Source organism: Sus scrofa, chromosome 12 (assembly GCF_000003025.6).
Source record: "Sus scrofa isolate TJ Tabasco breed Duroc chromosome 12, Sscrofa11.1, whole genome shotgun sequence".
NCBI classification, from domain to species: domain Eukaryota; kingdom Metazoa; phylum Chordata; class Mammalia; order Artiodactyla; family Suidae; genus Sus; species Sus scrofa.
Genome location: NC_010454.4, coordinates 56,283,682 through 56,307,672, shown reverse-complemented (window position 1 = coordinate 56,307,672; position 23,991 = coordinate 56,283,682). Strand labels below are relative to the sequence as shown.

At 47.5% G+C, this 23,991-nt stretch overlaps 1 protein-coding gene across 10 annotated transcripts in view; it reads right to left on the bottom strand.

Annotated features, from left to right (window-relative positions):
* DNAH9 (dynein axonemal heavy chain 9) overlaps window positions 1-23,991 on the bottom strand; it is a 321,249-nt gene that overhangs the window by 58,655 nt on the left and 238,603 nt on the right. For all 10 annotated transcript variants that reach the window (XR_002337370.1, XR_002337369.1, XM_021067888.1 and 7 more), the window contains 7 exons: window positions 23,211-23,333; window positions 22,079-22,283; window positions 20,258-20,422; window positions 14,991-15,131; window positions 12,506-12,676; window positions 9,333-9,455; window positions 974-1,167 (listed from right to left, as the gene is read on the bottom strand). Coding sequence is in view for 8 of the 10 variants with exons in the window: in XM_021067888.1 (XP_020923547.1) it covers window positions 974-1,167; window positions 9,333-9,455; window positions 12,506-12,676; window positions 14,991-15,131; window positions 20,258-20,422; window positions 22,079-22,283; window positions 23,211-23,333 (1,122 nt within the window). In the remaining 2 variants the exon portion in view is untranslated. The remainder of the gene's footprint in view (window positions 1-973; window positions 1,168-9,332; window positions 9,456-12,505; window positions 12,677-14,990; window positions 15,132-20,257; window positions 20,423-22,078; window positions 22,284-23,210; window positions 23,334-23,991) is intronic.

Here is a 23,991-nt window from a genome sequence, read left to right as displayed (position 1 = left end):
TGCCTAACTCTTATTCCAAGAGAGAAACTTGGAATGACACATGCTCTGGATCAACTTAACTCTGAGTCAACACTGGAGCTACTGGATGCTGCTGCTGCTGCAGCAGATCATCCTGTGGTGAAGACTGGTGCCGCTGCAAAGGCAGCGTCTTAACTAGGGGGGTCCTTGATGCCACTTGGAGTTCTTTGAGTTTCCCTGTTCAGCCTTCTTCCATTTTTCACAAACCCTATTTCAAACCTTCTGCACTCAAATCTCCAACCCTGCCACCTCCCTTTTCACAGAAATTCAACAGTGATCTTGATTCTTGCTTGTCGGAGGAAGGAGAAGTCATTAGACAAGACCCTTCCCAACTGTCTGCCATGCTTCTACCACGCCAACGACACCCCCACCTCTATCTTCTCTGGGATGAAAAGGCTGTTCTTCCTGCCAAGGGTGATGGTTCCATCTGTTCTCCAGATCCCACCATCTCCTGCCACTTCAGATGTGCTCGGCACCCCTCTCAAGGCTGATATTAATGAGCACCTCTTTCCAAATAGTCCACTTAGATATTTAAATATACACAGTCGGAGTTCCCGTCATGGCGCAGCGGAAACGAATCTGATTTGGGAACCGTGAGGTTGTGGGTTTGATGCCTGGCCTCGTTCAGTGGGTTAAGGATCTCGTGTTGCCATGAGCTATGGTGTAGGTCGAAGATGCGGCTAGGATATGGTGTGGCTGTGGCTGGCGGCTACAGCTCCGATTAGATCCCTAGCCTGGGAACCTCCATATGCTATGAGTGTGGCCCTAAAAAGACAAAAAACAAAAAACAAAAAACCATGGTGAACACAGAGCAGTGGGCCTCATGGGATTGCGGATGTTGGGTACTGAGGCTCCCCCCGACTATAACCGTGGGGCCTTTGTGCTCACCCCTGCTAGTCCCACCCTGCGGAGACTACCCTGGCCTGCCCAGGCGTCCTCGATATCCCAGCCCTACCGCATGGCGTAGGCCATCCGGTCAGGCCGCAGGGCTCGTATCATGCAGAGGCGCTGCAGGGCTGTCTTGTTCTTCCACTCCTGGGGGAACTTCTCCTTCTCTGGGCATTCGGATTCCACAAACTTTTTCCAGCTCTTGGCAGATCCCTCAATGTCCCGATCCAGATTGCTGAATTCGTCCATTGATGAAAGCGCCTGAAAAATTTCACAGAGTCTTGCTCTGAAATGCAATTTCTCCAGAAAGCGGTCATGTGCATTGTGTTGGGGCCGGGGATGGCATTCTGGACATAATCCTGTCTCACTTATACTCTTTTGGAGACTTGAATCTCCCCCCAGGTAAACTCAAGGAAGAGGAAGGATTTTGATCAGCTCACCCTCAGCAAGCTGCCCTAGTAATAGGCGAGGTTTAGCAAATACAGCATTTGGGAAACAGTCTGCAGTAGAGATGCAGCAGCACTGGCCTGGAGGGGGTCACATGGGAAGAGGGACAAGAGGGGATGCAGTGAGTTTTCTGGTCTCGGATCCCAGGCACGTGAAGTCTCTGACACCTCCCTTTCATAGCTATGCTCCCTCTGCTGTCAACGCCTGTCAATTCCTCTCCTAAAATGTCTCTGTGGTCATTGACTGTGTTAATACCACCTCTGAAATTTCCAGGTATCACCGGCTTCCATGAGGATTAAGTCCAAACGCATCACGTGTGAATCAAATCTCTTCATTAAGACTTCCCTCCAACCGGCCCAGCTAAGCAGGTAGCCTACGTCCTTCCTCTGGCCACGCCCATCTGCCCTCAACCCTGGAGACGTGTCAGGTGCCTTCCCGGCTCAGTGCCTTGTTCACACTGCTTTCACGACGGGGGGGACAGTCCTGTTCTCTTCTCTGCCAAAGTCCACTCCTTTCTTTTCTTGGGCTGGTCGTTAGCATTTGTTAAGGTTCTACACCTCGTTAAAGTCCAGCCCCAAATCAGCCACCCCTTCACGTTCATCCTCTCTGACCTCAACACACAAGCCCTTCCATCCTTCTAGGGTGGACCACTTAGAACTACTCACAGAGTTGGGGTATTTAATAAGAAGATTGATTCACTTTTTGGATGCGTGACTGCTGATGGCTTTTAAGCCTTATCCTGGCTCCTCCACTTCTGCCTCACGCTGGGGAAGCTGATAGGGAAGACTGGCTTCTCCCTCCTTTGATGCTGAAAGGAAGCTGTATCCTGTAAGCCTCTGCCCCACTCCCCAACTACCATACAACCCCAAGGGACCCCCTTCCTTGGCTCTCTCTGGCCATTGATGGTCTCCTTGAGAGCTCCCCTGCTCTGCCCAGAAAGGCTCACTCTGTGAGTCATAAACCCACTCATACCTTGCAGGTATGTGTGAGGCATCACCAGTCTGGACGTCAGAACCATACTTTGGATGGGGGCCACGCTGCTTCTTCCGAGCACCCACAGAAACATCACTCGGCTACTCACTTCCCTGCAGACTTCCCACGATTTCCTCTGCTCGTGAGTGTCTCTCCAAAGAGACCAAAAGGTATCCTGTGTCTAAAGCACTTACTGCAATGATGGGAATTTTAGGGACCATACATTCCTGTTACGTGAAATCAATCATTCATTAGATATTTACTGGACGCCTACTGTATGCCAGGAACTTAGTAAAACAAGGCCAAAGAAAAAAATACACGTGGCTTCAAGGAGCTTACAGTCTAGGTTAAAGAGCAAGAGATGAGGGAGGCCTTGGTAGACAGGGAGCGGTAGAGAGGCCCTCGTGGGGAAGGGTCCATGGCGCCCAAGTCTGGAGTACGGGGTGAGGGGCAGGATGCGACTGCAGTGGAGGAGCCTACAGGCGACAGGACAAGGTCAGGCTGGAGAAGGACACGCACACTGACCTGGGCTCGCCCAGGCTTCTTTCCCGTGTGGGTGAACACACGTCCTGTCTTCAGGACATGGGCTTTCACGTGGGCTCTGAGACCTCAACTTCACCCTGACCACACAGAGCAGGAGCTCACCTGCCACCTGTGCTGTGGAGTGGCGTGGGGGAGGGGAAGAGACACCAGGAGACAAAAGTTCGGGTCCTAGTGCCACCTCTGAGGAGCCTCTTCCGACTTGGAGCCTGATTTAAACCTTCGTGGGCTTTGATTTTTCTGATTTGGAAGATGAGGCCAAGAGGGTCTCATACGGTGTCTGCGGGGTTACTACTCTCATGCAGCTACAAGCGCTCTGGAGATTCGAAAGCGCCTGCCTGGGCTCCAAGGGCTCCTAGTTACTGAACTGCAGTGGCTGGTGTGCGGGTCTGTTACTCCACAAGACTGTGAGTTCCCTGTGGGCAAGAACTTTCCGAGCCGTCTCTGTGTGCCTCGGGCCTCGCAGGCTGCCTGGCACTTAGGAAGCCTGTAAAGTTTGACATCTGGGCAGCCAGCAGGAGGGCCCTTGACGGGCTCAGGAAAGCTGCAGCTGCGGTAATTATTTCTCTCTGTGCCGAGGAGCGAACTTTCATCTTCTTCCAGGCAGTCACTTCACCCCGCTTCCCAGCTGGCATCACCATTAACCCTCCTGCAGCCCCATTACCCCCTCTGGTGTCACCACAAAGTTGGGGAAATTACACCGAGCAGGGCTCCCAGCTGCCACGGCTGGGCCTGAAGCGCCCTTTCTTGGAGCTCTGGGCCGAACACAATTGCAACATTTAATCTTCCAAACGAGGGAAAGGGATTTCTGGCCTTCTAATAAGCTAAATGGAAATGACTAATTAACCTAATTACATTGGACTGTGTAGCAAAGTACAACTGTGCTAAATTGGCAGCTGGAGAGGTAGTGAGGGGCCTTTTCAAAGGATGGCAACGCCGGGTACCACAGATGAGATTTGCTAATGAAGAAGAGAACATGCCCCATTGCCTGAAAGTTCAGCGTGTGATGAGACCTTAAACATCCTTACAGACGAGGCTCATAACGGCAGTATTTTATCACAAAGATTTCATTCATCACCTGCTTGTTAGTTCTTCTGGGGGAAACAAGGCAATCCAATCCTCCTCATCAGAAAGAATGTTTAAAACATTTTTTGTTTCATTGGGTCCTATTCAATGATGCTTCTTTTGTTTCTTTAGGCTAAAATCCAACTGAACACTTAAAAAGATCATGTGTCAAAGCTGCCAGCGACCACACACTGCCCGGTGTTCACCTGCTCACATCCTGTACTATACTGGAATTTGAAGGGGCTGGACTTTGCTGCTCCACATAACTAAACTCAGAGAGAGAGAGAGGGTGAGAGAGAGGGAGAGAGAAAGCGTTGCTCATTTGTAAAAGCTTCTAACAGCCAGATGAGTTTAGCCCGCAAAACAAAACAAAAAAGCAAAGTGAAGCAAAGCAGAGCAAACCAAACAATCCATTTTGTGAAAAGAGGAACGGAATCAAATTGCACAGCGGCTTTTGAGTTGAGCTACGTAAAATGAAAGCAGAAAAGAGTGCTATGGAATCACTTATTCTTTGTGACTTTGGCTGCAGAGGGCTTTGCGGGAGAACACAGAGAGAGGCCGCGGGACTTGGCGCAGGTGTGCGCTCACAGGCCCTCAAATCTTCCTTCTCTGGACAAATTCTGTCAAGCACAACCCAGATCAACCACAGCACATACATACCTTATAGCTGAGTAATTAATCATGATAATCGTGATAAGGTGAGTCAGGTCCCTCAGAAAGACAGGCTGAAGATATGCGAATGTGACCTTACTTGGAAATAGATGTGATCCAGTTCAGAGGCAATCGGGAGGTGGGTCCTAATCCTATGTGACTGATGCTCTTACGAGAAAAGACAGGACCACACAGAGGGAAGATGGCCAGGTAAAGACCGTGGGAGTGGAGGCAGAGATTGGAGTGGTCTGGGCACAAGCAATGCCTGCGGCTACCAGACGCTGGACGAGGAAGAAAGGACCCTCTCCCTGAGGCTTTGGAGGGGGCAAGACCTTCCTTAAGACACCTTAATTTCAGACTTCTAGCCTCCAGAACTCTGGGAAATCATGTCTGCCTTCTTAAGCCACCCAGCTTGTGGCTCTTCGCTATGGCAGTCCTAGGAGCCAGGTACAGCAGCCATAACCGTAACCATTACCGTCTTCCGTTCATTGAACGTTTATGTGTCTGACATGTCCCTGTGAGGGAGGAATTCTGAGGACCACACTGCGGAAAAAGAAACAAAGGCTCAGAGGAGTAAGATAAAATGTGAGAGGCCACATACGCTCAAACTCGAACTTGAACCTAGGAGTGCTGATTCCAGAGTCTGATGATCCGCCTCCATCGTTGCTCAGTTCTGTAGGTGGCTCATTCAGAACTGCTTTCCAAAACTTGTTTTCCCCTAGGGCATCAGACTCTGATTATTCTCAAGCTCTGGGGCTGTACTTCCAACAAGGTAGCCCCTGGCCACCTGTGAGTAACTAGGCGAATGTTATGTGGCCAGTGCGACTGAAGAATAGGATTATTTCTATTGAATTTTATTTATATATTTAAAAATCTAACAATTTATTCTTTTTGCATAGTTGATTTTTTCTTATGTTTATTTTTTAACAAATTTTAACTTATTTCTTATTTTTTTGTTAATTTTAATTATTTCTAAACTTAAACTTAGAAACTGGAGAACTTTTTATCACTTATTATTTTTTTTTTTTCTTTTTGGCTGCCTGGAGACATACGGAGTTCCCAGGTCAGGGATCAGATCTGAGGCACGGGTGCAACCTACGCTGCAACTTCAGCAATGGCCAGATCCTTTAACCCACTGCGCCAGGCCAAGGACTGAACCTGCATCCTGGAGCTGCAGAGATGCTGATGATCCTGCTGTGCCGCAGCGGGAACTTGTAGAAACTGGAGAACTTTTGTATGAACAACTTGGGTGTATGAGTCAACGGTTATAACTCTAAATTTTATAAAATATAATTCAAATCAAGCATTTCTAATGAAGATTTAGCATCTGACTTTTTTTTTGTCTTTTTGCCATTTCTTGGGCCGCTCCCGCGGCATATGAGTTCCCAGGCTAGGGGTCAATCGGAGCTGTAGCCACCAGCCTAGCCAGGCCACAGCAACATGGGATCCGAGCCGCGTCTGCACCTACACCTCAGCTCACGGCAATGCCGGATCGTTAACCCACTGAGCAAGGGCAGGGACCGAACCCGCAACCTCATGGTTCCTAGTCGGATTCGTTAACCACTGCGCCACGACGGGAACTCAGATTTAGCATCTGAATCAAGATGTATTGTAAGTGCAAAAAAAATAACACACCGGAATTCAGACTTAGGAGAAAAATATAAAATATCTCGTGAATAATTTTTATAACAATTACTTATTAGAATGATAAATTTTGGCTGTACTGGGTTAAAGAAAATACATTATTAAAATTACTTTCAGGAGTTCCGTCGTGGCGCAGTGGTTAACGAATCCGACTAGGAACCATGAGGTTGCGGGTTCGATCCCTGCCTTGCTCAGTGGGTTAACGATCCGGCATTGCTGTGAGCTGAAGTGTAGGTCACAGACGCGGCTCAGATCCCGAGTTGCTGTGGCTCTGCGTAGGCTGGGGGCTACAACTCCGATTCGATCCCTAGCCTGGGAACCTCCATATGCCGGGGAGCGGCCCAAAGAAATAGCAAAAAAGACAAAAAAATAAATAAATTAAATAAATAAATAAATTACTTTCATTGATTTCATTTTTTTTTCATTTTGCATTTTTAATGTGGTTACTAGAAAAACTGAAGTGACACACTTGATGTGCATTCTATTTCTTTTGGACAGTGCTTACTCTAGATTGAGTTCATTCATTCATATCTTATCTTATACAGCCTGGAAAAGCTGATGGTTTCCACACAGATGCTCTGCACCGATTATAATTATTTTTAGGCATTTTGTAACTTTATGATTTGGGTTGCTGTTGTGAATGGAGTTCCCCCTTGTTTCTTTCCCAATATATATTGTTCCCCTTCTCATTTGCCACATTGGGTTCAGAATGACAAATGAAGTTAATATATAAAAATCAGGAGTTCCCATTGTGGCTCAGTGATTAAAAAAACTGATTAGTAACCATGAAATGTGGGTTCGATCCCTGGCCTTCCTCAGTGGGTTAAGGATCTGATGTTGTGAGCTGTGGTGGGGTGCAGTCTCAGCTTGTATCTGACATTGTTCTGGCTGTGAAATAGGCTGGCAGCTGCAGCTCTGATTTGACCTCTAGCCTGGGAATTTCCATATCCTGCAGGTGCAGCCCTAAAAAACAAAAAAAAAAAAAAAAAAAAAAAAAAAAAAACTCCAAAAAACAAAAAACAAAAAATCAAATCACATCTTTATTATTTAGATCAGGGATCAGCAAACTTTGGCTTGCAGGGACAATCTGGCCCACCATCTGTGTTATAAATAAAGTTTTATTGGAACTCAGCTATTTCCACTTGCTTACCTATTATGTGTGACTTTAGCAGAGCTGAGTAGTTGTGACAGAGTGTGGCCCTTAAGTCCTAAATATTTGCTATGTGGCCCTGTGCAGAAAAAGCTTGGTGGCCTGATTTCGATGTAGACTTAAAGATGATTAAAAGAATAGCTGTAGCAATTCCAGTCGTGGTTCAGCAGAAACGAATCTGACAAGGATCTATGAGGATGCAGGTTGGACCCCTGGCCTTGCTCAGTGCATTAAAGATCCAGCGTTGCTGTGAGCTGTGGTGTAGGTCTCAGACATGGATTGGATCTGGCAATGCTGTGGCTGTGGTGGTGGCTAAGCTCTGATTCGACCCCTAGGCTGAGAACCTCCATATGCTGTGGATGTGGCCCTGAAAAGACAAAAAAAAAAAAAAAAAGAATAGCTGTAGACTGAAAAAAAAAAAAGTTAAAAAACCATTTTGGGCAATGGCAGCATGAGCAAACTTAGCCTTGAATTTCCCAAGATGACTCCTTTGAAGAGGACAGCATGCATATAAATGATTAAGTGTTGGGCTTTTGTTACAAAGTAAATCAACTTGGATGGATCTCTGGGGGGTTACGCTGAATGAGCAAGCCCGTCCCCAAAGATTACACACTGTATAAGTCCATTTGTATAACATCCTTGAAATGACAAAATTATACAAATAGAGAAGAGATTAGTGGTTGCCAGGCATTAGGATTTGGGGAAGGAGGAAGCTGTTTCTATGATGGGGCGACATACACAGCAGGTGGGATTTTCTGGATCTTGACTGTGGTGGTGATTGCATGAATCTTCGCATGTGATAAAACTACACCACGCACACAGATACGTGAAAAACCGGTGAAATAAGAGAGGACTGTACCAATGTCAGCTTCCTGGAGATAACGCTGTGGTACAGGAAAGCCAGATGTGACCACTGGGGCAAACGGGGCAGAAGGATACCTCTGTTATTTCTTATACTTGCATATGAGTCATTATCTCAAACATTTAGTAAAACGTGTGAAGAGACAGCCAATCCCATTAGACTTCAGCCTCTGATTTCCTCACGCTACAAAACTTACAGGAAAGGCAGCAAACATCGAAGGTCATAAACAGGATTGATTTTGTGCAGGTGCTGGTCCTCACCCTCCCCACTTAGGGCGGGGCTGGACAGCTGCCCCCGGGAGAGCACTCTGGATTCTCTGAGGCTGGTGTTCACTGAATCCACACTTGCCACTCCACCCACGAGTCGGGGCCTGTGAATGCGGCCATGGGCCTGGCCAGCGAAGCTCACAGTTTGTGATCTTTCAATGTTCAGAGAATCCCAACAAAACTAAGCCGAGTAAGTCCACGAAAGGAAACGGGCTTTGCCATCAGACGGAACAGAACTTGATCCCCAAATGTGCTACTTATACGATGAATGACCTCAGTTTTCTTACATGTTAAACGGGAACAGATAATACCTACTGCCCAGGTGAACGTGAGAACCAGAAACGGTAATGCATTTCTAAGGTGCTCAATAATGTGAGCCATTATTAACCTGGAGACTCCCAGGCTGGAAGGCGGCCTCTGCTTTGAGGCTGTCCGGACTCATGTGGAGACAGGTGCTGGGCAGAGGCCGGCATTTGTCCAGCTTATGGATGTGCTAGTGTGGCCTCTCCCTGCCAGCTGGGGCCTCACAGAGGAGCCCATGTTCGGCCCTGAGCGCAGCAGGTGGAAGGCAGCTCAGCGGACTCAGGAACGCTCAAGGCTTTTTCTGACCCCTGACATCCTGGAGGCAGAGTCTGTACCCGAGCTCATGCCTGCTCCTCTGCAAAGCCCTCCCAGGAGGCCCAGGAAGGGGTGCAGCCAAGGGACGCACCGCTGTTTAACACAGCTCCTGGTGAGCCCCTGAGAGGGACTGCTGCTTCCTGGGCACACGTGTCAGGAAAACACCTTGTGGGGGGAGAAGGGGACTTCTTCCCCAGCGGATGGTACTGACCTTGATGCCACCCCAGGCCTGATGGGACAGGAACTCCACGGGACTGGTGGCGCCTGTCTGCCATGGCGATCGGAGCAGGAAGTCCACCTCTGCCGCGCTGACTTCCTGGTTCACGAGGAGAATCTGCAGCATGGAAAGAGGGCACTGTTTCCTTACCTGGGGGCAGGCGCGGGGCCTCAGTGTAACTGCTGCTACTTCTAACGCTAGAGCTTGCCATCGGTTTGGCTGCTGAAAGAGGATGCAGCGGGAGAAAGTGTATATCCGTGTGGATCACCTCTGGGAGCGTCTGTCTTCACCCCAAACGTCAGCGTGACTTAAGTGCAGGCAGTGAATGACTCTGTCTTGGTAACAAGGACTCTGTGAATCAATCACAAATGCCAGGAACCGCATCCCTGCAGGCCGACGGAGAAGATGGCACATGCAAACAACATCATTTGAAGAGAGGGTCAAAGTAACAGGTGGATAAATGCAAAACAGAGGGGCACACGTGAATCAGGAACACGGATGGGGTTCCAGAATGGAGGAGTGGCCAGCAAGCAGGGGTGGGGGGATTGAATTGACTAAACTTTCCGTGTGTGAGGTGTTTGTTTGTTTTTGCTTTTTAGGGCTGTATCTGCAGCATATGGAAGTTCCCAGGCTATGGGTCCAATAGGAACTATAGCTGCCAGCCTACACCACAGCCACAGCAATGCTAGATCCGACCTATACCACAGCTCACAGTAACGCCTGATCGCTGACCCAGTGAGCAAGGCCAGGGATCAAACCTGCATCCTCATGGATACTAGTCAGATTTGTTTCTGCTGAGCCACAACAGGAGCTCCATGTAAGTTTTTTTTTTTTTAATTGAAGTATTGTTTATTTATAATGTTGTACTAATTTCTGCTGTATAGCAAAGTGATTCAGTTATACATAAATGTACCTTCCTTATTTTTGTTTTAAGGGCCACACCCATGGCATATGGAGTTTCCCAGGCTAGGGGTCCAGTTGGAGCTACAGCTGCCGGCCTACACCACAGCCACAGCAATGTCAGATCTGAGCCGTGTCTGTGACCCGCACCACAGCCCATGGCACTGCTAGATCCCTAACCCACTGAGCAAGGCCAGGGATCGAAGCTGCAATCTCACGGTTCCTAGTCGGATTCTTTTCTGTGTGCCACTGAAGGAACTTCCACTTTCTTTTTAAATATTCTTTTCTATTATAGTTTATCACAGAATATTGGTTAGAGTTCCCTGTGCTGTACAGTAGGACCTCATTGCTTATCCATTCTGTAATAGTTTGCATCTGTTAACCCCAAACGCCCCGTCCATCCCACCCCCTCCCCCCTCCGCCCCGGCAACCACAAGTCTGTTCCCCACGTGTGTGAGTCTGTTTCTGTTGCGTAGGTAGGTTCATCTGTGCCGTATTTTAGATTTCACATAGAAGTGATATCATATGGTATTGGTTTTTCTCTTTCCGACTTACTTCCTATAAGTGGTTTTGAAATGGGTTGTGGAGAAGCTAAGGAACGGGAAGATTTAGACGGGCCTTCCAGGGCTGGGCAGTGGAGAGGGCAGAGGCTGCGGACGGAACGAGTGTGGTGACTGCAAGGGAGGAAAAGGCGTTTGGCTTGGTTAGAACTAACAATTCACACTGAGGGGTGCTCAGGAAATGGGTCTCACCCCTTCAAATAGCGTTGTCTGCTGAGAAGTCACAGATGGGAATACTTGCCAAGGGAAAATAATGTGGCTGGTCTGAGGAAAAGTCTTTAAGGAGAAAACAGCCTAGGAATGGCAGATGAAGCGAGGAAGCCCTTGTGAGATGCGGGTGCGATATTTATGAGGAGACTGGACTGAACTCTAGGGGGCGGAAGCCCCATGGGCCTGGGGGTGGCGGCAGCGGCGGCGGGGGTTGGGGGAGAGATGAGTGGCAGCAGGGAGTTCATCCTGTTGGGGCTCAAGTTCTTCCTGTGATGGCCAAGCCATCATCGGAGCTGGAGAGGGAAGTGCACAGGGTGAGAGGGAGAGGCCATGCGGATGCCCCCTATGAGTTCATGCTTCGGGACGTGCAGACAGCATCAGTGCAGAAGTGATTCCAGAATATCTGGCTTTTTTTGGCTGTGCCCATGGCATGCGGAAGTTTCCAGGCCAGGGACTGAACCCATGTCACAGCAGTGACCTGAGCCACAGCAGGGACAACGCTGGATCCTTAACTGCTAGGCTACCAGGGAATTCCCTAGAATATCTGACTTTTAGAATTGGAAGAGGCCTACAGGATAATCTGGTCTGTGCTTCTAATTTATATATAGGAAAAAAATCCCAGTCCTAAAGGATTAGAGACATAGGTGCAAGGAGATAAATTTTCATGGTTTTTGATGCGGAGAATAAGTAGAAGACAAGTGTTTCTTATTAACAATGGAGGCCCTGGAGTTCCCTTTGTGGATCAGTAGAAAAGAATCTGACTAGCATCTGTGAGGATTCAGGTGTGACCCCTGGCCTCGCTCAGTGGGTTAAGGATCCTGTGTTGGGGTGAGCTGTGGTGTAGTTCGAAGATGTGGCTTGGATCCCGTGTTGCTGTGGCTGTGGTGTAGGCTGCCAGCTGCAGCTCTGATTCGACCCCTAGCCTGGGATATTCTATATGCCACAGGCCCTTAAAAGACAAAACAAAACCAGAAACAAAACAAAACCAATGGAGGCCATGATGCTCCCAAACCCTTGTGAATTAGAGTTCTTAAGGACTTTGCTAAGGTCGAGGCTGCTACAGCTATAGAAGGACATTTGCAACTTCTTATTCTTTCTTATTGAGAAATTAAACTTGTAATCCTGAAGGTAAATAAATAATGAGCGATATTCTAACAAAGCTCTTACTGCATCTCAAAAAGCATCCTGTTATGGTTTGGCCATCCAGTTGCATCCTCAGGGTTAATTTGTTGATTGGTAGTGGCTGCTGGAAGGCTCTTTTGAGGATGATCTTACTTAGATGATCCAGGGTCACCACGAAATAGTGCGACAGTCGATTAATCACATCTGCCACACTGGGACAACGGTCGGGGCAGCAGACATGCACCATATTGGACCTTCTCGTCGGATGCCTCTTCACATACCATGGGAATGATGTTAAAGGAAGTGTCTTTACACCCAGTGGATAGTTGCTGTAAAATGACCTGTTTTCTGGAAAGTTCTTCAACCCACTTTTACCTGAAAGGTGAGCTGGGCAAGGTAGGTCAGCTTATCACACTCGAAGAGCCCGCGGGTGGTGTACTGGTACACAGAGAAGGTGATGCTGTCTATTAGATTGGCCACTCGTCCCTTGAGGCTCTCATCAGGAGCAGCCTTCTCCACGGCCTTCTGGAAGACGGTGCTGAAGGCCTGGGGTGGGAGGTAGGACACTGGTAATTTACACAGCTCTTTGTACGTGGCTAGTAGTCATTCCTGTGATGAATATGACAACTTGCCAGTCACAGAAATGTTTCCCCGCAGTCCCTGCCAAGAAGGGACAGTGGGAACAAGAAGACCTCTGTCTTAGTTTGCCAAGCTTTTGTCTTAGTTTGTTCATATAAATTACTAGGCTGTCACCAAGGGGACCACGCTACGCGGCACACGGAGAAGAGCCTAAAGTTTTGGTCAGTGAAAAAGAAATGTCCAGTGGCCAGAATAATTAGATTTAACCCAGTAAGTTTTGCTGGGAAGTAAACAGTCAACAATAACCAGTTAGGATGAATCTATCCACTAGATTGTAAAATTCTGGACAGAATCAATATCTTGTACAACTCTGAGTATTCTTAATATTCACTCAGCACTGAAAATATTTTTAGTTAATTACTCTTCCTTTTGGTAATCATCAGAATATCAGGTGTTCCTTGTTTTTCTATTGACTCTACAGTCATGTGATGAGTCTTTTCCAAATTCTTTTTTCTCATGGACCCTTCCAACAATGGTAGGAAAATAGCCTGCTTTGGTTACATCTTCTGAACTATACATTATGGATATAATGTGAAATAAAAATCATATGGTAGTTGCCGCTGTGGCATAACAGGTTAAGTATCAGTGTTTTCTCTGTGGGTCGGGTCACTGCTGAAGCTTGGGTTTGATTCTCGGCCCAGGAATTTCCATATGCAGTGGGTGTGGCAAAAAAATCACATGAATCAATTTTCCGCTATTTTAAACTGACTATTTATAAAAATTCATATCAGGAATGCCACATTTTTAATGTGATATGAATAGAATGATTCAATAAAGAAATAGAAATCACATATGATTAGGTCTTTTTTTATATGATTTTTTATATGATTTTTATGATTTTTTTAATATGATTAGGTCAATTTTTTTTTTCTTTTCTAGGACCACACCTGCAGAATATGGAAATTCCCAGGCTAGAGTCGAATTGGAGCTGCAGCTGCCGGCCTACACCACAGCTCACAGCAATGCCGGATCCTTAACCCACTGAACAGGGCCAGGGATGGAACCCCCATCCTCATGGATCCCAGTCGGAGTGTTTCTGCTGCACCACAACGGGAACTCCCTGATCTTTTCAATTTTTGGCTACGCATATTTTCAGTCTTTTTAAAAAAATTTGAACATATATTTTCTCAGGCTTTATATAATTTCCTTTTTTTTCAGGAAGAGTCAAGGCAGTAGATTTCAACTAGTCGCCGAACTAGGGAGGTGATCCCGTCATTACTAGGCTTATCATGCTAACTTGTGTAATGTTTTAAAATCTTTTATTATTCTTTCATATGCTGCTTTGACCTGAATATAATGCCAAGCATGGGATTTCTGTTAGAAACAAAATATTACAAACACAGTTCACTGAATCTGCTGAGACTCTGAGTGGAGGGAGGCGGATTAGGACGGGATAAAATGCCGTCCCCGAGTGACTGAGTTGCAGGTAGTGGCAGCCCTCTGATTTCTCAGCAGCTCATCTTCACCCCCACGCCCTGGCCTCCACATGGCAGCTGACCTTCACTGAATGAGGTGCGCGCTCTCTGCGTGTGTGTGTGTGTGCTTGTGCACACTTTCAGTTTGTTGAGTTAAATCAAAGAAGTTCCTCAGAAATGTTCCACCCCCCCAGTGCCTCTCCAGTTGTGGTCTTTCGGTGAGAGCCTTAGGGGAGAAAGATACACTTTTCAGAGACGTACTTAAAATTCACAGGTCTTCACTTTTTCATGAGTAAGATATGTTTAGTCAGCACTTATGATTTGCTAAAGTCGTTGGTTTTAGAACTATTTCAGCAACCGTAAAGCAGTAGCTTTGAGGATATTAGAGTAATAAGGAAAATAATTTAAAGTTGGACCATCAGCATGGCGTGCTTCGCTTTAACTGATACGAACGACATGCACATTTGATCGTCTCTATTACATTTTAAGCTCTAGGGGCAGGGGTCGCTTCTGACAGTTCTTGGCACTCTCTTCCACACGTTCAGTAAGCACAGGACCCACTCTAGCACATGTATTTACTGAGCGAGCAGGGCCGAGACCTGCTGTGGCCTCTCCTTCTGTTCCAGCCAAATAACCAATGAGCCACGAAAGCTCAAATTAATGGCAATGGAACTGCTCTGCTAATTTGATCTTAAATGTCTGCCACGGCTAAGGCGGCACGTGGATAGCTGCCTTGGAGAGCTGCACTGGCTACGTTCGTCGTACGGCTTTATAGGATGATGCAAAAGCCTGCAGGTGTAAGTCACCTTGAGAGAAAACTGGTACAGGGGGTGAATCCTGCTGAGGTCGTTCATGATGAAGTAGAGCAGAGAGGCTCGGGCAGCTGCCGGCCGATAGTGCTCTCGGGCCTCATTGATTTTCACTTCCGTCAGCTGGGCCTCCTGCACCTGTTACAAAAATAAATGGTGGTCCGTTGTTCAAAACAAGCAGGGCTTCCTGAGAATCCACGCGGCTTCTCTGAGGAAGCACCCTGTGTCTGTGTGTGGAGTGGGCAGAGCAGGGTGGGGACAGTGGCTACAAGGGCAGAAAGCTGCCATGGCACTGCATCATCGAGCTTGAGTGAGAAACAGATCACACGGCTAGTCCATCTCGGGGTGAGCGTGTCAGCCCCTCGGGGCGATGTGGGGTGGGGGAATGTGGGAGAAATGTATAGTGGGAATCCAGTAAAAGCAGCAGCATCTAATTTTCTGTTTTCTTAACTCTTATGAGGTAATATGTAAAATCACAAAGAAAATCACTTTCAGTGGAATAGTCTATATTCAGAAAATTTCTCATCAGAGGTTAAAAACAAGAAAAGGATTAGGGATTCTATAGGAACATGCTATTACAGACAACCTCAGTGTGACCTCCAGAATAGAGCCACACTACTACTAATTCATACGAGTCCCACAGAAGAAAACAATGATACCTATTGAAAATGAGCTTGTGGTACATAATTACAAACTTCAGGAGGAAGTGTTGCCGAAGGGAACAGTTAGAAGAACCCCCCCAAAAAATACCAGAAGGATTAGCATTCCAAGAGCTTAAGATGACTGAACTACCTAAAATTCACCATGAACTATTCTATTTAAAAGCGGTAGAGATAAAAGAAAGCATAAAATCAAGTCATTATAAAAAAGAACCAACATTACCTGAAAAAGTGCTAACTAGAACTTCTAAAAACAAGAATACAGTTATTTAAATGGAAAACTCGGTGCACTGGTTAAATAATAGACTTGAGCTGAAAGAGTACAAGCAAACTAACAGATAAATCTGACAAAACTATTACACAAGCAGCTCAGAGAGAAATAAAGATGGAAAATATACAAAAGAGGTTATGAGACTTCAGAGATAAAATGAGAAGATTAAAAATCACATCTAACAGAAAATAGAGAGAAAGGGAGAGAGGCAATTTTTGAGCTACAATAGTTAAGAATTCTCCAGAATTGATGAAAGACCAGAGCTTTTACTTTGAGGAAGCAGTCAATGCCAAAGAAAACTTTTTATTCACAAGCCCTTGAAGAAGTAATTATTTGCTTCAATTAGAAGAAAACTGCATCCAAAAGGAATAAATGAGATGCAAGAATTTCTTTCTTCTCTTTTTTTTTTTTTTGGCCACTCCCAGGGTGTGCAGACATTCCTGCCAGGGATCAAACCCCTGCCACAGTAGCGACCTAAGCCATAGCAGTGACAGTGCCAGATCCTTCACCCACTGAGCCACAAGGCAACTGTAAGAATTTCTTAAGTACACGGTTAATCTAAATAACAAAGACTATAAAACCATAATGAGTTTGGAAGTAGTAGATGAAAGCAAGGTGGCACTAAAATGTTATAAAACAGTGACAGAAGATGGAGAACAATGATCCAAGTATTCTAAAATCCTTATATTGTTTTGGAAGAGGCTAAATATAGTGCTTAATTTTAGACTTTGTTAAGTCAATATATGTATTGTCACATGTAAAATGAAATACATTTTTCATATATAAATAACTAAGGTTAATCAGTAAAATAGTAATAGTAAATAACTTCAAAATCTGCAAAGGATAAATGAGGTGGATAAAGAAAAAACAAGAAAGGAGAAAAAATGGCAAAAAGCATGGTTAACAGAAAGTACAAATTAAGATAATAGAAAGAAATTCAGCTATATCGTTAATGTTAAAAAATGTAAATTGGTTAAATTCAGTAGTTAAAAGACAAAGATTCTCAGAAGGGAGTAGAACTGAACAAAAATCACATAATTGCTCAGACTGGTGTTATCACAGATTCATACTCTTCATGCTTACCTGGGTCCTTAATGCTGCCCATTAATCTGTGTCCCCAGTTAACTCTCCTTCTCTCCTGCAACAGCTATTGCAAACTTTAATTCCTCTCCCCAGGTGCCTTACCTCACTACCATTCCCTCGCTCTCAAGCTGTCACAGACTATATAGAGACCATCAAGAAGGAAGTTCCTTAATTGCTGCCTTCCTCTCTTCTCCCTTCATTTTCTACCCCCTACTCTTGCTGCTGTCCTGGACCCATGGACCGTTTCTAAACTCACGTCTGCCTCCTCGCCACTCTCATATGGGAATTAACTCTCCATTTTTCTAAAGATAAGCGCTTCATCAGTGACCTGAATTATATTTCCCGACTTTCTTTTCTTTGTTTTTTTTTCTTTTTTTGTCTTTTTGCTTTTTCTAGGGCCACTCCCGAGGCATATCGAGGTTCCCAGGCTAGGGGTCTAATCGGAGCTGTAGCTGCTGGCCTACACCACAGCCACAGTAACTCGGGATCCAAGCCGCACCTGCGACACACCTCACAGCAACACCGGATCCTTAACCCACTGAGCAAGGCCAGGGATGAACCCGAAACCTCACGGTTCCTAGTCGGATCCGCTAACCATGGCGCTGCAACGGGAACTCCTCCCCTGACTTTCTTATATACTCCCACTATAACAACCATTCCTTCTTTTTGCTGTACAGTCAGCTCTTCTCAACTGCTTCTTCTTCTCTACCATCCATGCCTCCTCCCATGTCCAGCTAGGATCTTGGCATCCTCAGTCTCTCCCACCTTTGACTCCATCAAAGTCTCCAAGGATGCTGTGTCCTCCTTAAGTTACAATCCTTCCCTCCCCCACACCACCATCTTGTAGTTTGGCTTCCTTAAAGAGCTGCACAGACTCGCTTCCCCTTTCTTGACTCCCATTTACTCTCATTCTAAGGCAAGGTGGCTTCTGCTTCCACCACTTCATGGAAACCATTCTCCTCAAGGTTATTGCTAACTCCTTTTTGCAAAATTCGGGAGACCATCTCCGCTGTATCTTATTTGAGTTCTGAGCAACATTCAACACCACTGACATCCTTTCTTGAAGTGTTTTGTTTCATAATGCCTTATTTACCTGCATTTCCTCCCATTTCTGCTCTATTCAACAGTGTGTCTTCTGTACTTCCTTTGAAATGTATGAGCATTCCTCAGAGCTCTACTTCTAGTTTTATCACTGCACACACATCACCCAGGTGGCTTCACCCTAAAGTTTCAGTGGTCAAGTACTTGCTCAGGACTCTCATCATTCTGTCCCCAGTCAAGATCCCATATCCCCAAATCCCTGGAACATTCCCATGTGAATGACATAAATGAAAACTATCATTTCTTCACATTCCCAAATCTACTTTTGCTCTCTTCTTTCAGGTACTGGCACCAATACCCACCTAGATATTTATTCCTGGAACCTGAGACATTTCCTTGATCTATCTTTATCCATGTATCATCATACCTAATCAATTAACAACCTTTTTCAATTCTACTTCCTTGGATTTTCTCACTTCTTTGCACCACCACTGCCAACCCTAATTGGGCAACCATTACCTCAATCTGAATTACCATACCCCTGCTGCTTTCTCTGCCTCCTGCTTTCCCAAGATCTCCACACTGTAGCTGGAGTGGATCCCCAGCTCCCACAATAACTCACACTTCCTGGCATGGTGCCCGAAGCCCTTCGCAACGTGAACGTGAAACGCAGTCCACCTTCCTGCCTCATCTCCAGCGACCATGTCACCCCCTCAACAATCTCTCCATGTTCCAGTCGCCGCACTACAGGAAAACATCCCTTCCCTCTCACCCATCGTGGGTTGAGGGCTTTTCTCTGTCTTCGTGACTCCATGTGCCTCCTCTCCTACAGCCCTCATCACAGTTTTGTAATGCCTGTCTTTCTCCCTTAGCGGAGGCTGGGATTCTTGGCTTCCTCGCTGTACCCCTAACTTTTGTCGTGGAATTGGAATATAAGAGCCCCCAAGTAAGTATTCGTTGGATGAATGAATGAGAAAGAGGAAGAAGACAATAAGAAAAGAAATGATGAAAGAAAAAAAGGCTTCGTACAATGTCTGGCACACAGCAGGCACTCACAATGTTCATTGACTTGAAATAGAAAGAAAAAGAAGGAAGCGGGAGGAATGGGGAGGGGTGAGAGGTAAACAGGGTTGACTGCATCCTGATCTCCCTCTGTGTGAGCGAGGGGCCATTTCCCCATCTCTCCTGCCTGAGGCAGTAGATCTTCTACTACAGCTGTTCACAAGCTCTGCTTGCTCCTCTCTGGAGAATTAGAGGCCATAGAGAAGCAGCACTAAAACATGGTGGTGGTCACACGACAGCCACAGAGGCAGGCAAGGCCGGGCCCTTCTACTTTCAGCCTCTCACTCCAGCCTTAGTTGTGTGTTGTCCCAGAGGGGGTAAGACCTGTTTCACCTGCCCTGCTCATCATCGCTTCTCACTTTCCTAACTTGTCCTTACCTGGGACAAAGTCTTTTTTCTCATGCTTGGAGAAATCCCATCAACCTGACAATAAAGGCATCCTTTCAAAGTGCATTGCTCCTGGACACTGTTCAGACACGCTTATCCTGCTCCAAACAAGAATCTTAACTACTCTTCTGACCCAAGAGCACAACTGGGGATGTGGAAGGGCCTCTGTGAGGTCAGCAGTCTGCTGGGAAAGGGCCAGGGGGCTGGCCTCATCAAGGCCCGTCCTGTAGTCACCCATAAGGGAAATCAAAGTCTCCCAAATGTTGTGAAATACAGGATGATATTTGTTTCGTTTGTTGTTTGCTTGTTTTGGGAGCCGTTTCCCGGGACGCCACTGGAGATTGCTCGTTAAAATCAGGCTGGTGAGATTCTTGCAGGCTGCGGGTTTTTCCCGAGGAGCAGTCACACCTGAACCGGTCAACTGGTATGACAGGGCGATTCCTTAGCTTCCGGGCAATTCCGCAGATTCAAGGAGGTTCAGTCTGAACGACTGGTCTCTGCCCTGAATACAGGCCCTGCCCGCTGTACGTGCTAAGCAAGCGAATGGGGGCAGAGCTCTCAAGAGCATCTCCCAGGGGAGGGCTCTGCGTCACGCGGGATGCGAGGTAGCCCCTTCAGGAATCCTGCCTAGCTTGGCTTTCTGGAAGAAACTCAGGAAGATGCAAGAGCCCTCTGTTACTCTTGACTTTTTTTCCCCAGAAGTTGGACTTGGGGACCAGAAGGAGGGCCTCCGCCTCGCAGCCGAGGCTGCTGGGTCTTACTTTTTTCTCAACTTCCGCTGCCGTCTGCTTGGTGATCTCAAGGTTCTCCACCAGGGCGGTTTCTCCCAGGAAGTTCCCGGAGGCCGAGGAGAGGCGAGACAGCAGGTTGTCTTCCAGGGTTTTGAGGGTGATTTTGAACCCATTCTGCTGCTTCGTGAGCTCTGACTGCAAATGTCAAGTAAGGGGGAGTCAGGAATAGAAACAACGCAGGGCCTCCTACTCTTGGGGAAGGTCTGAAAAAATAAAGGGCTGTGGGGTCAGAGTCTCTTCTCTTAGCAAACTGGAGGCAGAACAGCATGCTTGGGACCAGGAGCAGATGAGGTCAGTGGATGAACCGAACCCCAACTGTACGCATGACTAGTCATGTGACCCCTGGGCCACGTTACCCCATAACACCTCAGTAACTTCAGCTGGGTTAACCTGTCTCTACTCGCAGGAGTGCAGTGCGAGGCCGGGCATAATGCTGGGACACGGTCAGCCACCAAGTGGAGTCACTTCTGGGAAGGGTTAGAGGGTGGGGTCAAGTTTTACTTTTCTGGAGGGCCCTCTCTTATCACCACTTTACTGCCCCCAAAAGGAATAGCTCTCCTATAGATCCCCTTAAAAACAACAACTAGAAGTGGTGTCAGCCTGTTTGGACAAGATGATGGCAGGACCCCACCCCCCACCCCCCAGGCGGAGGAGGGCACTGGAATCCGGGCAGACCCTACCTCATCTTCCCCTCTGACTGTTAGCTTTTGCGCCCTAAAGCCCTGGGCACTCTCTTACTGGGCTGGGGGGCAGCTGCAGTTTCTTTGCTCTTGTACAGACGGCATTGCTGCTTTTGGATCCAAGGGCAGAACAAGTCTCCTCTTGGAGGCTCCAGCCACAGTCACTCTGGCCTATGTTCTGTTTCTTAAAGACACACACCTCGGCCCTGCCTTTCAAGCAGGATTCACGCCTCCCTCTGCTGGGAGCATTGCGCCAAAGGCTCTCAAATGATTTGGGGATCAGTTCCTCGTAGAATGTTTCCTGACGGTCCAAGTTTAAATTAGCCCCCGGCACTCTAATATCACCCTACATTTAGACCTGACCACATCTAAGGAGCAGGGAAAAAGGGACACTACCTGCTGTGGACAAAACCGTGTCCTCCCACATTCAGACGCTGAAGCCCTGCCCCACCCCCAGCCCCTGCGACCGCCCTGGAGGCAGGGCTTCCAAGGAGGTGGTTAAGGTTAAATGAGGTCCTGATGGGATGTTTGCCCTTGTCGCAGACACAGAGCCTGCACTCTGCACACACAAGGAAGAGGCTGTGCCCCCATGGCGGCCACCCACAAGCCAGGAAGACAGTCCCTCTGGAAACTAGCCGTGCAGGCCCCCTGCCTCAGACTTCCAAATTCCAGGCTGTGAGAAGATAAATGTCTGGTGTCTCAGCCACGTGGCCATGGTATTTTGTGATGGCAGCCTATGCTAAGACGCTCTCCTACTGTGGTTTAATCCGCTTCCGCTGCCCCTGCAGAGCTGAACCCCGTGTGAACACATGGGAACACATGTGAGGAGAGGCCCAAACGTGCTCCTGTGCCAGGCCCTGATCTGGGGTGGGAGTGGGGTTCTCCCAGCGGCCTTCCGCCTCCCGTTCTTTAGCCCACTCCATCCTCTTCCCCCGGGGGGTGGTCAGGCGGCGGCATGCGATGGCGCTGGCGACGGCGCCCCTCCCAGCTCCAGCAGAACCTCGCCGCTCTGCTTCTGGAGAACAGCCCCGCCTCTCCCACAGCGGGGTGCGCAGCAGGGTTTGGGGGCCCCCATCCCCTTCCTCCCTTCCTTGGGGGGTACCCGACACACCTTGAGCTGCTCCAGGTCTGGCCTCTCCATGCTGACCACGGCGGCCAGCAGCTGGTCCTCCAGGCCGTCCCTGGTCACGGTGAAGTTGATCAGGGTGGCCTGAGCCTGCAGCTCGGGCTGGTAGTGAGGGTTGGCCAGCTTGGTGTGGAGGATGAGCCGGAACCGGGGGTTGTACTCACACTCCTTGTCCCCGATTTTAATGAACCTGGAACACAGAGGCTCACGTGAAGGTGAAGGTGAAGGTGGGGTGCCTCCCTGTGAATGTGGTCAGGGACAGACGATACTGCCGCAGTCAGAGAGACTTCTTCTGAACGTATCGAGACGGAGCCCTCGCGTGGGTAACAGGGGTGGGGGTGACAGACCCTCTCCCACGCCCACCATGTTTGATTCTGTGGGCACAGCCGGAGGTAGAGCCATTCCCTCGTGGTCCACGGAGCACAGGATGAAACATCTCCAGCAGGTGGCGGTAAAGCGCTTGCAGGAAGGGCACCTTCTTCGAGTTTGCATGAAGGTGACTTAGAGGCTAGCAACAGGGCTAACTTTGTTTACCGGCTGCGAGTGTGGCTTCCATGGGGGGAATGGTTAACTAAGCAAACAGGCACATCCTAAGGCCTTGCCAAGGTGGCTCACGGCCTGGCAGGGCTGAGGCTCCCAAGCCCAGGCAGCCCTTCCTGATAATCCCCACCCCTCGCCTCTGCACCTGCAGCCCGCGGCCTCCCTCCCTTCCCCCTCTTCCTGCCAGACCCTTGCTAAGCTCTGATCAGCCACCAGCCCCCAAAGCAATGAGGCTCCTCAAACTGACAAAGAGCTGCGTTGTCAAAACTCAGGCGACTGGCTCAGCCGGAATGCTCACGGTTCAAAGTCAGCCTGCTCTTTGGCCCCTGTCCCTCGAACGTTCCTCCAAACTAGCACGCCGGGCTCACTCAGAAGCAAGCCCAGGGCGGACGGCAGTTCCTCCAGGAAACTTTCTCTGGACACCAGGGCAGCTAAGTGCTCCTCTTCGGGGAGAATGACAGCTGTGCCTCGGGAGCTACTTGGTGTGAGCCGAGGAGGGGCTGTTCTCCGGAGGGTGGCTCTGCCCCCGACTCGCTCCGGCTCTACCAGGGGCCCTGAGCAATACGCCGGGTCTCACCGTCCTTTCTTAATGACGTCTCTCCCAAGCAGGGGTCCTAGCACAGGGTCGATGGACTCCTCCAGGTTTTCAATCAGCACCACCTCTCCGCCTTCCAGGGCGCGCTCCAGGGTCTGAAGGTAGCTGAGGAGAAAAGTCGGGCAGGGTGAGCCTGTGGCAAGGTGGAGTGATGCAATTTAACAGGACAGCAGTGGCCTCTGAGGCACAGCTACCTGGGATGACTTCGGTGGCACATTTTTCTCTATTTAAAATGATGTTGTTATGTGATCTGATCTATTTTTAGAAAAAGGGAAAAATTATAAAATACAAAAAAGAACATGAAAATTAACTGTAATCCTTGTATCACATTTTTGTTGTTTATATATATGTCTGGATATATCTTCAAGTTTGTTATGACTATTTCTATTTATTTTCTTATTTATATATTTTTTATATTTTTATTTATATCTGAGTTTATGTATTTATTTTGGGGAATTTTAAAAAAAATTGAATATAGCTTTACAGGTGTATAGCAAAGTTTCAGGTATATAGCAAAGTAATTCAGTTATACATACAATTTTTTTTTTAAAGATTCCTTTCCCTTATAGATTATTACAAAATAGTGAGTATAGTTCCCTGTGCTATGCAGTAGGTCATTTTTGGCTATCTATTTTATGTACGGTAGTGTGTATATGTTAATCACATTTATATTTATTTATTATTTGATTCATGCAGCTCGTTTATTTTATAACATGGTTTTTTACATAAAATGGATTGCAAACATTTTCCTATGTCATGCAAT